We start from the raw sequence: 13,274 nt of genomic DNA, 5'->3' as shown, positions 1-13,274 counted from the left end.
GCTATACTACTCCAATGCACCTAAATCCAAAATTGTACGTCCGTATGACCTCTGATATTGTATTTCTGTTTTTCTTTTTCGCTCATTTTTGCATTTATTTTGTCTCCCTTAATTTTATAATGCAAAATATTTGTTTAAATAAACACTTGTCTTTGTTTTAGTTTTCACAAATTATGCCACAACAAAGATATAGATCATTTTTTGAAAGCTTTTGTTGCGGTATTGAGTACTTCCTTCAACAGAACTTTCTTCGACAGAAAATAAAATTGCAGAATAAATTACCTTCTTTCGCAAATTGATACAACGAGTCGCCAGAAAATCAGGTTGGTGCTTTTTTGTTTCAAACAGATCAGTTTCCATCGAACGGAATCTATACAAACGTGTATTATACAAAATTACGGAAGTTTTATTTACGAATATATCTTGTTCAGCAGTGATGAAAATCGTGCATAAGATGCAAATGCTGATACGAGTGACAATAGGTAAAGGCAGGCAAGTACAATCGCAACTCCAGTGTAGCCAATCAAATCAAAGATAACTCCACCAATCAGAGCGTTCCCCAGCCACCGACCCCCAAGGTAGCAAATATTTGTATTCCAACTTGAAAGAACAACTCTATATTCTTTTCCCTTGTCATCCGGATCGTGATAATGGAACAAATCGTCCAAAATTACAAACCTAGCCACAGAACAAGTTGTCAAGCCAAGGCCGAATAAACATAAAGCAATTATCAAGCATATTTGAATCGCCAATTTAGTAGTTGCGAAGGTCGTTAGAAAAATAAGAAGCGCTGAACCAACACCTCCAAAAACTGAACAAGATAGATAAACGGCCCATTTAAACGATCCGTCACTTAGTTTACCAATAAAAGGCGATGATATAAGCGCGGCAGCCGGAGACGCAACGAAGTATAGGTCAAAATCACTTTCGTCCAATTGAAGCAAGTCGGATAGCAGAGGAGCTAGAAACACACGCATAAGTCCAACTGTAAGATATGTTGAAATGAATGGTACACTTGACAAAAGGATGGATGGTGTTCGAAAAACCCTAAAAATTGTGAACCATGATTTGGGTTGTTCTTCAGGATTAGCTTCTTCCGGCACCTCTTCAGGCTCTGAATTCTCGGTGCTTTCCTCTGGAATTGTTTGCTCCATGTCGTTCTCTGATGTGGCTTTCTCTGGATCTGTCTCCGGCTCTGGATCTTCTTTGGCGATCCCTACAATGAAAAGCAAAGATTATAGTTAAAAGCAAGATAACTATCAGATGATCTGATCCAAAATTTTCAGTTTTTCAAATTTTTTCCAGTTTCTCAGAATTTTTCACAAAACATTTATTTTAACGTGGAAATTCTTGACGTGGAAATTTTTCTTTCAAAAAATTAGAAATTTGAAAAGAGGATTTCAACAACAGTTTAAATTACCTACGGCCATTTTATAGGATTAACAAGCGTACTAACCAAATAATTTTCATAGAGAAAATTCCACCTGTTTCATCCTCCTGAAAATCATTTTTTTATCATGTATCGCTGAAGTGGAATTCGCTTCAATTGTACCTGCGAGGTACAAGTGTAAGTTTACAGGTCTATAAAAGTCAATTGAAAAAAATTCTGATAGCCGAGTCAACAGCAGTTCCTATTCAACAAGCTAGCGTATAGCGTGATTTTCGCTTCAGATGACCTGTTACCAGTTTAACATGAATAAAAACTATTTGTGTGTCTGCATAAGTTATTCACACTCATTGTATATTAGGCGTCAGCTATATAGTGTTCTCTCTCTCTCATTTTTCAAAAGGAAACAAGGGAAAGGCGACTTTGAAATTTTGAAAGAAAAGATTAATCAAAATTAATTTTGAAACATGAAACTGAACGGGTCCCCATGGTACCTTTATTTGAATTAAGTTAGACAATAATTAGATGGGAATCGGTCAAAAACTGATGGCCAAAATTTTGGAAAAATTGCGGAATGGAATGGAAAATGTTTGTTTTGCTTTGTGAAAAAACCCAATGGCCGAATTATTTTGGTTTTTATCAACATAATCCTATGCATTCTCTAAGAGCCTGTATCTTGAAAAAAAACCTATGAGGAAAAATTCCGGTAGATAAACTATAAATATAGTATTGTGAAAGGTTTATAATAACTTTAAAACATAAAACGTAATAATTGTTTTAGTGGTGTGCGTTACTACGACTCGAAGATGGGCATTGGAGAAGTATCCTTTTTGATCATTTTTTTTGTATTTTATTGAGTGAAATTTGATGCAAGAAATGAAGTGCGCAAAAAAATTTGTGTGGATTGAAGGCTCAAAATTGCCGAGAAAGAACAAAAAATAGAGGTGCAAAAATATTTTTAAGTGAGAGAATTTTTTTATACCCTTTTTTTTCTTTTTCACTATTCGTTCTGATAGTACACTTGGTTTGATAGCCTTATGAAATTTTTCTGAATAAATATGAGTTTATACCTATTTGAATACTTCCTGATACTCTAGGGATTTTTAGAGATTTAAGCAATTTTTTGCCTATTGGGTTGTTTTTTGCCATTGTTGGGAATTGAAAAGAATTTACTTCCTGTTATTTGTATTTGTGTTGGAAAAAGCAATTTTTTGTAAAAAAAAAAATGATTGGAAAATTTTCATAGTAGTTAGCTTTTTTGATAAATTTTCTCGCCTTCTCCATAGTTAAACCAGTTTTTCAAGCAATTTTGGCTTGCTTAATTTATTGATAACAATTTAAGACTCTCAGGAGCATGAAAAAAGGAACATTTGTTGTATGTTTTCAGGTATTGATTAAAAATTAAATATTCATATTTTTTTTATTTTGAAGTTATCTCTAACTTTTGGGTATTTTTTTCGTTTATTAGTCTAGGATTTCTTTCAAGAGATGCACTAGTAGATTTTAGTTACTTCAGTGACAGAATTTTGTCGGCGAAGTTGTGTTTTTGAAGAAAAACAGACAAGAAGTTCAGGAAGAATTTTTTCGGAAGTTTCTTCTATTCTCCGTCAAAATGAGTGGACTTTGAGGCTATTATCGTTTGCCTCCAAATTTCATGAGCAATTGATTAGTTTAAAATGCCAGGAAGCACAAATTTTTAATGCGTTATTCGACTGCATTAAAAGTAATTGAATACGTTCCAATATTCTGTTTATTTCATTTAGCCTGATTTTTCCACCGATAATTGACATAAGCTTGTGATTTTACTGTTTTCGTGATTTCATTTGTTTCAAAGGTTGTCTTTGGGAAATCTTCCGGACTTTTAAAGGTATGCTTTGTGGCATGCAAAATATCATTAGTTTTCGGCCCTCGTAAAATTTCTCAACAAAAATTTTTCAAAACGAAGCGAAATCAATGCTATGTCAAACATTTAGGTCATAGTAGTGCTGAAAACCTTTGAGACCTAATGGCATAAATGGATTAACCATAATGCCCATGTTGGCAAATCCCTAAGAATAAAATACAATTTTAGTTTTCAGTTTTGATTGAGATCAATTTGAGCTACCTTTGCCAAAATGCTTGTTTATTGGAACTTGTTTGCATAAAAACTGAATAAAAGTTTTGCAAGCCAAATTGATTATAATTACAGGTAACTGACCACTATTTCTCTCTAAGTTTGCCATTCACCGAAAATTTTGCCAGCAACTAACAAAAAGTATAATGACAAGGAAGTAACAAGGAATCAAAAGATATTTTAAAATATTATCACTTCAATAATTCATCAAGTTCATCAAGCAGACTGTTAACAAAATCTTGGGTTAAGATCGTAAAAATTAATTAAGTGGATAAACAATTACCTAAAAAGAAACGTCTCTAAATTGTATTCGCTCACGTGTCACCACAATTTTACAACGACTTCCATTTCTTCTAACTGTTCCTCTCTTTTGAGAACTTTTGAAAAATATCGCATAAGAAGAGAAGCATTTAGCGAACTCCCTATATTTTAAAAAAATTCCATTTTTTGTTGAGGTAAAAACAATCAATTAATTCAAAAAGTTTCCCCTGGCAAAAAAGTTTAAAAAAACTTGATGATGTTACTCCCTTACTTTTGAGTGTAAAATGGATGGCGACAATTGAATTGACTCGTTGATACTCTACAGTAAGCCTTTTTAGATTATAAATTAAATTTATGAATTAAATTAATTGAATTTTTGTTTGGAAATAATATATATACAAGAATTAGAAGAATTAGGAACTCTTCTCCTTCACAGCTCAATTTTTCCTTCTGAAATTATGCTTGAGTTGTCTAAAATCTCAGTTCTATATTTTTATCGAAAGTTAGTTATATTTTGTTAAGTTTTTTCAATAAAAAAGACCGCTTCCGACAAGATTTATTTTACTTTTGTTTGGTTTTTTGCATAATAAGGGAAAATGGCTCTTCATTATGAATTTTTTTGCAAAATAATGCCTCATCAATCATTTTTAATGTCACATTTAGACCATGTTTTTCAAAATTCTGGCTAAAACTTTGAAATGTCTATCTGCAACTGAACATTTTGAGCTTTCCCCAAGTCTAACTTGCAATCAGCAAATAGAATAATCTCAAATTGTCAGGCCATTTCAAGTTGTTAGAGCCAAAAAGTTTTGTCGATTTATGCGTTCACATGAAAAAAAAAACAATTGAGTTTCGAAAATAGAACAAGTTCATACCAGTTTCGGTTTTAGAGTGTGGCAACATAGCCAGTGCTGATATTATTGCCAAAACTGAACCACAACATCCTGTAACCAGAAATGGTAAGTAGTAACCATCGACGTCATTAAACGAAGTTGCGATAAAGGGACCCAAAATAAAACCCAAGTCAAAGAACACTTGTAAGAGCGAAGATAGCACCCCTCTTCTACCGGGGTAAAGAGCTACTGAGATTGGGAATAATACTAAAAGTACCAATGACCCGAAGGTACCTAATAAACCCAAAATTATGATATTCAAAACCGCAAAAATCTCAGAATCGGCTATGAACCCAACACAACCAAAACCTGCAACGCAAGTTGAGTAACCCAGAAAACTGGCCCAGTAAACCCTATTTAAATTGATATTGTATTTCCGAATCAAAGCGGGTGAAATTAGTCCACAAATTAAACCAAATACATCATAAGAACCCGACATAACCCCAGTTATGGTCTTGGAAAGACCCACATCTTCGGAGGCTTTTGGGAACAAAAACGCTTTTTGCAGTAAGAAACAAAGCAGCTATAATGACGCATGATAAGGTCAAAGCCAAGGTCAGTAATTTGTGAATTGTTAATTTGTCAAACTTCATTTGCAGTTTGAATTAATGTCGAGAACTATATTCAAGAATTCAAAGCTGGCTGGCAGAATCGATTTCACTTGAGTTTAAATTCAGAACATTCAGAATTTAAATTGCTGAACGAAATGAAGGACTATCAATTTGAATTTGAGTGATCAATTGCAACTATACAATTCTAGCAAATGCGAGTCTTGTAATTAAATAAAATTTGATAATAATGAACTAATTTGAACTAAATTTGACCAATTAAGGCGCTCTGTAATCAAAAGTAATCAAATATATTTTACTAAAAGTATAGTGAGTGATCATTGATTTGCATATCCTATAACAGGTACTTCAAACTTTAGTTCATTCTTTGTTCGTCCGGTACTCAAACGAGGGGAGGGGGGCTTTTGATCGGTGGATAATTTTTCAGTGAACTGCCATCGTGGAAGTTTTTTTAAGCAGCATTGTATAAATTCCATTCAGGATTTAAAACTTTATTTAGATATTAGATTTGAATAAATTGCAAATTTATTTTTGAGTATCGTTGATAAAAAAAGTGACTCATCGGAATTTAAAATTTGTATATGATGTCTTGATAACTTATTTTCAGATAATTTTCGAATTCCTCTTTCGAATTCCTAATTAATATACGTGCGCTCTCGAAAAATCGATTTAGTCTGAATAAAATTTAAAAAATTTGAGAAACCAATTTCAAATAACTGACGCCTTTGTTTCTGTTGTAAACAAAAACATCAAAGTCTGTTTTGTGAAAAAGGGTACGCTTTGCAGAAAATGGAGAAGTTTTTCTAAACATTTATTATTTTTCGTGCACTAAACTGTTGTAAAACTTTTTTATTTTCGTTTACGAACAATAGTATGTAAACAAATGTAAAAAATCATTAAATATTCGGCAAAATGCAGATACCAAACGTGGAAACAAAATGATGATACTAAACCACAGAAGAAGACTGAGTAGACTGAGAGAATGAAAGTCGTTATTCATTTCGCCAGTGACACCTGAACTAATTGGAAAAATTCCAATTTTTGATGCAGAAAAATGTGACCAGACTCATGAAACTCACAGCTGAATCACACTTTTTCGATATAATTTTACAAGATAAGATGATGTTTAAGAGAAGTGGACATGGTTTGCGAAAAAAATGAATGCATAATTAGTATCTGTTTACCACATAATATGTACAATTTGTTTGTTCAAATTCTTGAGATGAAATGTGAACAACTTAATCATCGGGTCGGAAAAAAAAACAAGTAGAATTTATCTGAGTTAAATATTGTTTGTTAACTAAATTCAAATATTATTGCGAGCTTCTCCTACCCCTTTTCAAAGATGGAGTTTTCAAAAATCACAGCTAGTTTTGTTTCAGATCAGAGTTGATTTACTTTTTCTGTTAGGACATCTGGCACAGGAGTAGAAATTGATTTCTTAAATTTGATTTTCTTGTGAAGGAAAACTTTAATTTTTGTTATTGTAAAGGTTTACTGTAGCAAGTGTTCTTCAGATTTTTTTGTTTCAAACATTACAGTATAAAAACGTTGTGACGCTTCCAATTGATTTCAATTTTTACACGACTTTCTTCGAACTTATACATTACGGTACCAAAAACCTACGTAGGGCACAACTTGTGCTCTTATTAACCTTACTTTTGCTCAAACCATTTGGTCTGCGATAAAACATGAAGAAAACTTAAAATTTTAAAGTTTTTGAACGAGTTTGTATTCTCGTTTTTTGCCGCTTATACAGAACAAAAAAGATGAATAAACGGTTTTGTTCCATCACTGTTTACCACACTGCTGCCAAAATAACTGTTTGAGTCTCATGGACAATAACAAAACAAACTCGTCTTAAACCCAGGATCTAGTAAACAGTTTGCATACAAGCGATACTAAAATCGCAACAGGCTCGAGGCGACACCACTTATTTTTTTGGGTCAAAAATACAAGCAAATGGGTGTTAATTGTTTGTGAGACGTTAACAAACAATATGTGATCAGTAAAACAAAAGTGGCACCGATCAAGCAGTTGAGCATTCCAAAACTGGAGTTGGAAGCTGCAACACTTGGAGCAGAGCTAGCTGGGTTCTGTGAGAGCGAGATGACAACTACAATAAGTTCAAAACACTTTTGGACAGACAGCACCGCTACACTTGGTTGGATCCAATCCAAGCAAAGACAGAAAATGTACATTGCCAACAGATTAACCAAAATTCACGAGAATTCCAACCAGGAGAATTGGAGACACATCCCTGGAAAGATGAATCCCGCTGACCATGGAACACGAGGCCTCACCCCATCAGACATACCAAAGCTGCGGCTCCAACCACCGGACTTTCTGAGCAAACCTCAAGACTCTTGGAATTTTGCCGAGGACAGTGATCCCCACATAAGCGCCACACAAGCGACACAACTTCAGACGCCGGTCATTGAGGTTGACAAATTTTCAACATGGAGTCGACTGCTCAACTCTACTAGAATGGTGTTCCAGGCAATAAGACGCTTCAGGGCAAAAGTTCGAACTAGAAGACAAAACGAATCACCTGAGACATCCAACACTAACACTTTTGCATCAGATGAGAACAGGGCAAGGAACTACCTCATCAAAATGTCCCAAAACGAGTTGTTCTCAGGAACAATTTCTGCACTGTTGAAGGGAGGCAATCTTGAGAAAGGAGACAAGCTGATGCCCTTCACACCCTTTCTAGATGAAGACGGACTCTTGAGGGTAGGAGGAAGACTCAACAAGGCACCTCTAACCTACAATGCAAAACATTCGCTTCTTCTCCATAGCAGGAGCAAAATTGCAAGACTGTTGATTGAAAAGGCGCACCATGACTGTGGCCATCAGGGTGTGGAACATGTGAAGGCTCACCTGCAACAGAATTTCTTGATGATTGGATTGAGAAAAGTGCTGCGAAGTCTGGGGAAATACTGATTCATTTGCAGACGATGGAGGGCAGACAATGTGAGACCTAAGATGGCCGATCTTCCTGAATTCAGATTTCCAGATGCAAACAAGCAGTACCCTTTCGTCAACACAGGAATGGACATGTTTGGACCTTTCTACATTGAGGACAAGAGAGAGGGCACCCAGATGCACTACGTCTGCTTGTTCACATGCCTGGTCACCAGAGCTGTCCACCTAGAAGTATGCCATGACCTCTCAACTGATTGTCTTCTCATGACAATCCGCAGATTTGTCTCACGACGTGGATACCCTGACCTCATTGTGAGTGACAATGGCAAAAACTTCATTGGAGCCAACCAAGCAATGAAGTTAAAGTTCCAGAGAAGCTACAAGCCAGACAATGAGTACATCAGACTGTAATTGGCTCAACAGAACATTCAGTGGACTTTCAACCCTCCATTGGCACCACACTTCGGAGGAGTCTGGGAGAGGCTGATACAGACCGCGAAGAGGAGTCTACTAATAGTGCTGGGCAGTCGGAAACTAACACTCTCAGTTTTCCAGACAGTTGTGGCAGAGGCCGAGGCAATTTTGAACTCCAGGCCATTAACTCATGTGGGCTGCAGCATCTCAGATGAGGGACCACTTACTCCGAATCACTTCCTCCTTCGCCGACCTCACATGTGTTTGAAACCTCTTGTGAACAGCAACCAGCGGTTCTCCACTAAGGACTTCAAGTTGACGCAGACACTACTTGATCACTACTGGAGCAGGTTGCTGAAGGAATATGTTCCTGAGCTCAACAAGAGAACGAAGTGGCAAAGATCACATGATGAGCTGGATGAAGGTGACATTGTGTGGGTGCTCAAGGAGTTCACACCCAGAGGCATCTGGCCTCTTGGGAAGATTGTGAAAGCACACAGAGGTTCAGACGGGATAGCCAGGAGTTTCGACATCCAGACGGCTACAGGAATGGTACAAAGACCAGCAGTAACCCTAAGCCGTGTGTTCCCACAATCGTCAAGTGCGCCGGAGGGTCACTGAAACAAGTTCATCGAAACACACACACACTCACACACACACACACAAAACTCAATGTCGGAATGAAAACTTTTTGCTTTATTGTGATTACATTTTCATATCAAATGCTTGCTTTTGTTGCCGGGAGTGTAAAGGAACCAAGTTCCTTTATATTTTATCTCCCCCCACACCCTCATTTTCCTCCCCCCACCTACACTTTCGTCCTCCAAGACCCTTTCATTTCATGATTTTCATTCCCCCAACCTATTTTCGTTGAAGCTTTTTATATGTTGATTTTATTGAAGAAGTCAGAAGTGGTTGACGTTCACTTTCAATATTATTTATAGTAAGGGATTTCCCGTTTTTGACCATAACTTGTGTGCCAATGGCGCGAATTATGATGTATTTATAGAGCTTGATTTGCTACCATAGTTGCGACTTTCAGAAATACAAATATTAATGAAAAGTTGTCTTGGTATGCAAGACTTAGGCCGAAGAGCATAAACACTCTCTTTTGAGAACTTTATACAATCTGCAGAAAGTTTCTTCATTTTACAAGCTGTTATTTTGCAGTTTTTAACGTTTTTGAAAGACATGACAATTAAATTAAGCTCATCTTAAGAAAATTGACGCCTAAGAAGAGAAACATTTAGCGAACTCCCTATTTTATAAAAAATTACATTTTTTGTTGAGGTAAAAACAATCAATTAATTCAAAAAAGTTTCCCCTGGCAAAAAAAGTTTGAAAAAACTTGATGATGCTACTCTCTTACTTTTGAGTGTAAAATTGGTGGCGACAAATGAATTGACTTGTTGATACTCTACAATAAGCCTTTTTAGATTATAAATTAAATTTATAAATTAAATTAATTGAATTTTTGTTTGGAAATAATATATACAAAAATTAGGAGAATTAGGAACTCTTCTCCTGCACAGCTCAATTTTTCCTTCTGAAATTATGCTTGAGTGGGTGGTTGTATATGACAGCAGCGCATTTGTTTTGAGCAAATTGTCTAAAATCTCAGTTCTATATTTTTATCGAAATTTAGTTATATTTTGTTCAGTTTTTTTCAATAAAAAAGACCGCTTCCGACAAGATTTATTTTACTTTTGTTTGGTTTTTTGCCTAATAAGGGAAAATGGCTCTTCATTATGGATTTTTTTTTTTGCAAAATAATGCCTCATCGATAATTTTTAATGTCACATTTGGACCATGTTTGTCAAAATTCTGGCTAAAACTTTGAAATGTCTATCTGCAACTGAACATTTTGAGCTTTCCCAAAGTCTAACTTGCAATCAGCAAATAGAACAATCTCAAATTGTCAGGCCATTTCAAGTTGTTAGAGCCAAAAAGTTTTGTCGATTTATGTGTTCACATGAAAAAAAAAACAATTAAGTTTCGAAAATAGAACAAGTTCATACCAGTTTTGGTTTTGGAGTGTGGCAACATGGCCAGTGCTGATATTATCGCCAAAACTGAACCACAACATCCTGTAACCAGAAATGGTAAGTAGTAACCATCGACGTCATTAAACGAAGTTGCGATAAAGGGACCCAAAATAAAACCCAAGTCAAAGAACACTTGTAAGAGCGAAGATAGCACCCCTCTTCTATCAGGGTAAAGAGCTACTGAGATTGGGAATAATACTAAAGTACAAATGAACCGAAGGTACCTAATAAACCCAAAATTATGGTATTCAAAACCGCAAAAATCTCAGAATCGGCTATGAACCCAACACAACCAAAACCTGCAACGCAAGTTGAGTAACCCAGAAAACTGGCCCAGTAAACCCTATTTAAATTGATATTGTATTTCCGAATTAAAACGGGTGAAATTAGTCCACAAATTAACCCAAAGACATCATAAGAACCCGACATAACCCCAGTTATGGTCTTGGAAAGACCCACGTCTTCAGAGGCTGTCGGGAACAAAACACTTTTTGCAGTTAGGAACAAAGCAGCTATAATGACGCATGACAAGGTCAAAGCCAAGGTCAGTAATTTGTGCATTGTTAATTTGTCAAACTTCATTTGCAGTTTGAATTAATGTCGAGAACTATATTCAAGAATTCAAAGCTGGCTGGCAGAATCGATTTCACTTGAGTATAAATTCAGAACATTCAGAATTTAAATTGCTGAACGAAATGAAGCACTATCAATTTGAATTTGAGTGATCAATTGCAACTATAAAATTCTAGCAAATGCGAGTCTTGTAATTAAATAAAATTTGATAATAATGAAGTAATTTGAACTAAATTTGACCAATTAAGGCGCTCTGTAATCAAAAGTAATCAAATATATTTTACTAAAAGTATAGTGAGTGATCATTGATTTGCATATACTATAACAGGTACATCAAACTTCAGTTCATTCTTTGTTCGTCCGGTACTCAAACGAGGGGAGGGGGGCTTTTGATCGGTGGATACTTTTTCAGTGAACTGCCATCGTGGAAGTTTTTTTAAGCAGCATTGTATAAATTCCATTCAGGATTTAAAACTTTATTTAGATATTAGATTTGAATAAAAATTGCAAATTTATTTTTGAGTATCGTTGATAAAAAAAAGTGACTCATCGGAATTTAAAATTTGTATATGATGTCTTGATAACTTATTTTCAGATAATTTTCGAATTCCTCTTTCGAATTCCTAATTAATATACGTGAGCTCTCGAAAAATCGATTTAGTCTGAATAAAATTAATAAAATTTGAGAAACCAATTTCAAATAACTGACGCCTTTGTTTCTGTTGTAAACAAAAACATCAAAGTCTGTTTAGTGAAAAAGGGTACGCTTTGCAAAAAATGGAGAAGTTTTTCTAAACATTTATTATTTTTCGTGCACTAAACTGTTGTAAAACTTTTTTATTTTCGTTTACGAACAAAAGTATGTAAACAAATGTAAAAAATCATTAAATATTCGGCAAAATGCAGATACCAAACGTGGAAACAAAATGATGATACTAAACCACAGAAAAAGACTGAGTAGTCTGAGAGAATGAAAGTCGTTATTCATTTCGCCAGTGACACCTGAACTAATTGGAAAAATTCCAATTTTTGATGCAGAAAAATGTGACCAGACTCATGAAACTCACAGCTGAATCACACTTTTTCGATATAATTTTACAAGATAAGATGGTGTTTAAGAGAAGTGGACATGGTTTGCGAAAAAAATGAATGCATAATTAGTATCTGTTTACCACATAATATGTACAATTTGTTTGTTCAAATTCTTGAGATGAAATGTGAACAACTTAATCATCGGGTCGGAAAAAAAAACAAGTAGAATTTATCTGAGTTAAATATTGTTTGTTAACTAAATTCAAATATTATTGCGAGCTTCTCCTACCCCTTTTCAAAGATGGAGTTTTCAAAAATCACAGCTAGTTTTGTTTCAGATCAGAGTTGATTTACTTTTTCTGTTAGGACATCTGGCACAGGAGTAGAAATTGATTTCTTAAATTTGATTTTCTTGTGAAGGAAAACTTTAATTTTTGTTATTGTAAAGGTTTACTGTAGCAAGTGTTCTTCAGATTTTTTTGTTTCAAACATTACAGTATAAAAACGTTGTGACGCTTCCAATTGATTTCAATTTTTACACGACTTTCTTCGAACTTATACATTACGGTACCAAAAACCTACGTAGGGCACAACTTGTGCTCTTATTAACCTTACTTTTGCTCAAACCATTTGGTCTGCGATAAAACATGAAGAAAACTTAAAATTTTAAAGTTTTTGAACGAGTTTGTATTCTCGTTTTTTGCCGCTTATACAGAACAAAAAAGATGAATAAACGGTTTTGTTCCATCACTGTTTACCACACTGCTGCCAAAATAACTGTTTGAGTCTCATGGACAATAACAAAACAAACTCGTCTTAAACCCAGGATCTAGTAAACAGTTTGCATACAAGCGATACTAAAATCGCAACAGGCTCGAGGCGACACCACTTATTTTTTTTGGGTCAAAAATACAAGCAAATGGGTGTTAATTGTTTGTGAGACGTTCAAAAAAGCGGAAAGCTTTAGTTAACTTGAAAAATTAAAAAAATTACAGAAAAAATGTGTAATTGCATTTCGAAGACCTCGTATTTCAACAATATGACGCTCGCTCCTGTGAA

The 13,274-nt window shown here is 35.0% G+C and overlaps 1 protein-coding gene across 1 annotated transcript; it reads right to left on the bottom strand.

The window, feature by feature from the left end:
• Positions 1-267: 267 nt before the first annotated feature.
• On the bottom strand, positions 268-11,171 carry LOC142351635 (uncharacterized). Its single transcript, XM_075403773.1, has 3 exons — positions 11,014-11,171; positions 10,584-10,834; positions 268-1,216 (listed from the first exon to the last, which is right to left on the bottom strand). Exons 1-3 carry the CDS (start codon positions 11,169-11,171, stop codon positions 411-413), a joined length of 1,215 nt encoding a protein of 404 aa, XP_075259888.1. The 3' UTR covers positions 268-410.
• Positions 11,172-13,274: the final 2,103 nt, after the last annotated feature.

The sequence above is a fragment of the Convolutriloba macropyga genome, chromosome 13, assembly GCF_964194025.1.
Source record: "Convolutriloba macropyga chromosome 13, txConMacr16.3, whole genome shotgun sequence".
NCBI classification, from domain to species: Eukaryota; Metazoa; Xenacoelomorpha; order Acoela; family Convolutidae; genus Convolutriloba; species Convolutriloba macropyga.
Note: the sequence above shows the minus strand (reverse complement) of the source record. Positions and strands in the feature narration are given on the sequence as shown.

Coding starts and splice junctions, on each gene's coding strand:
- LOC142351635 (XM_075403773.1), bottom strand. CDS start 11,171: ATGCACAAATTACTGACCTTGGCTTTGACCTTGTCATGCGTCATTATA. Junction 10,835..11,013: donor GGTTCTTATGATGTCTTTGG/GTTAATTTGTGG, acceptor TGGGTTTATTAG/GTACCTTCGGTTCATTTGTA. Junction 1,217..10,583: donor ACACTCCAAAACCAAAACTG/GTATGAACTTGT, acceptor TTTTCATTGTAG/GGATCGCCAAAGAAGATCCA.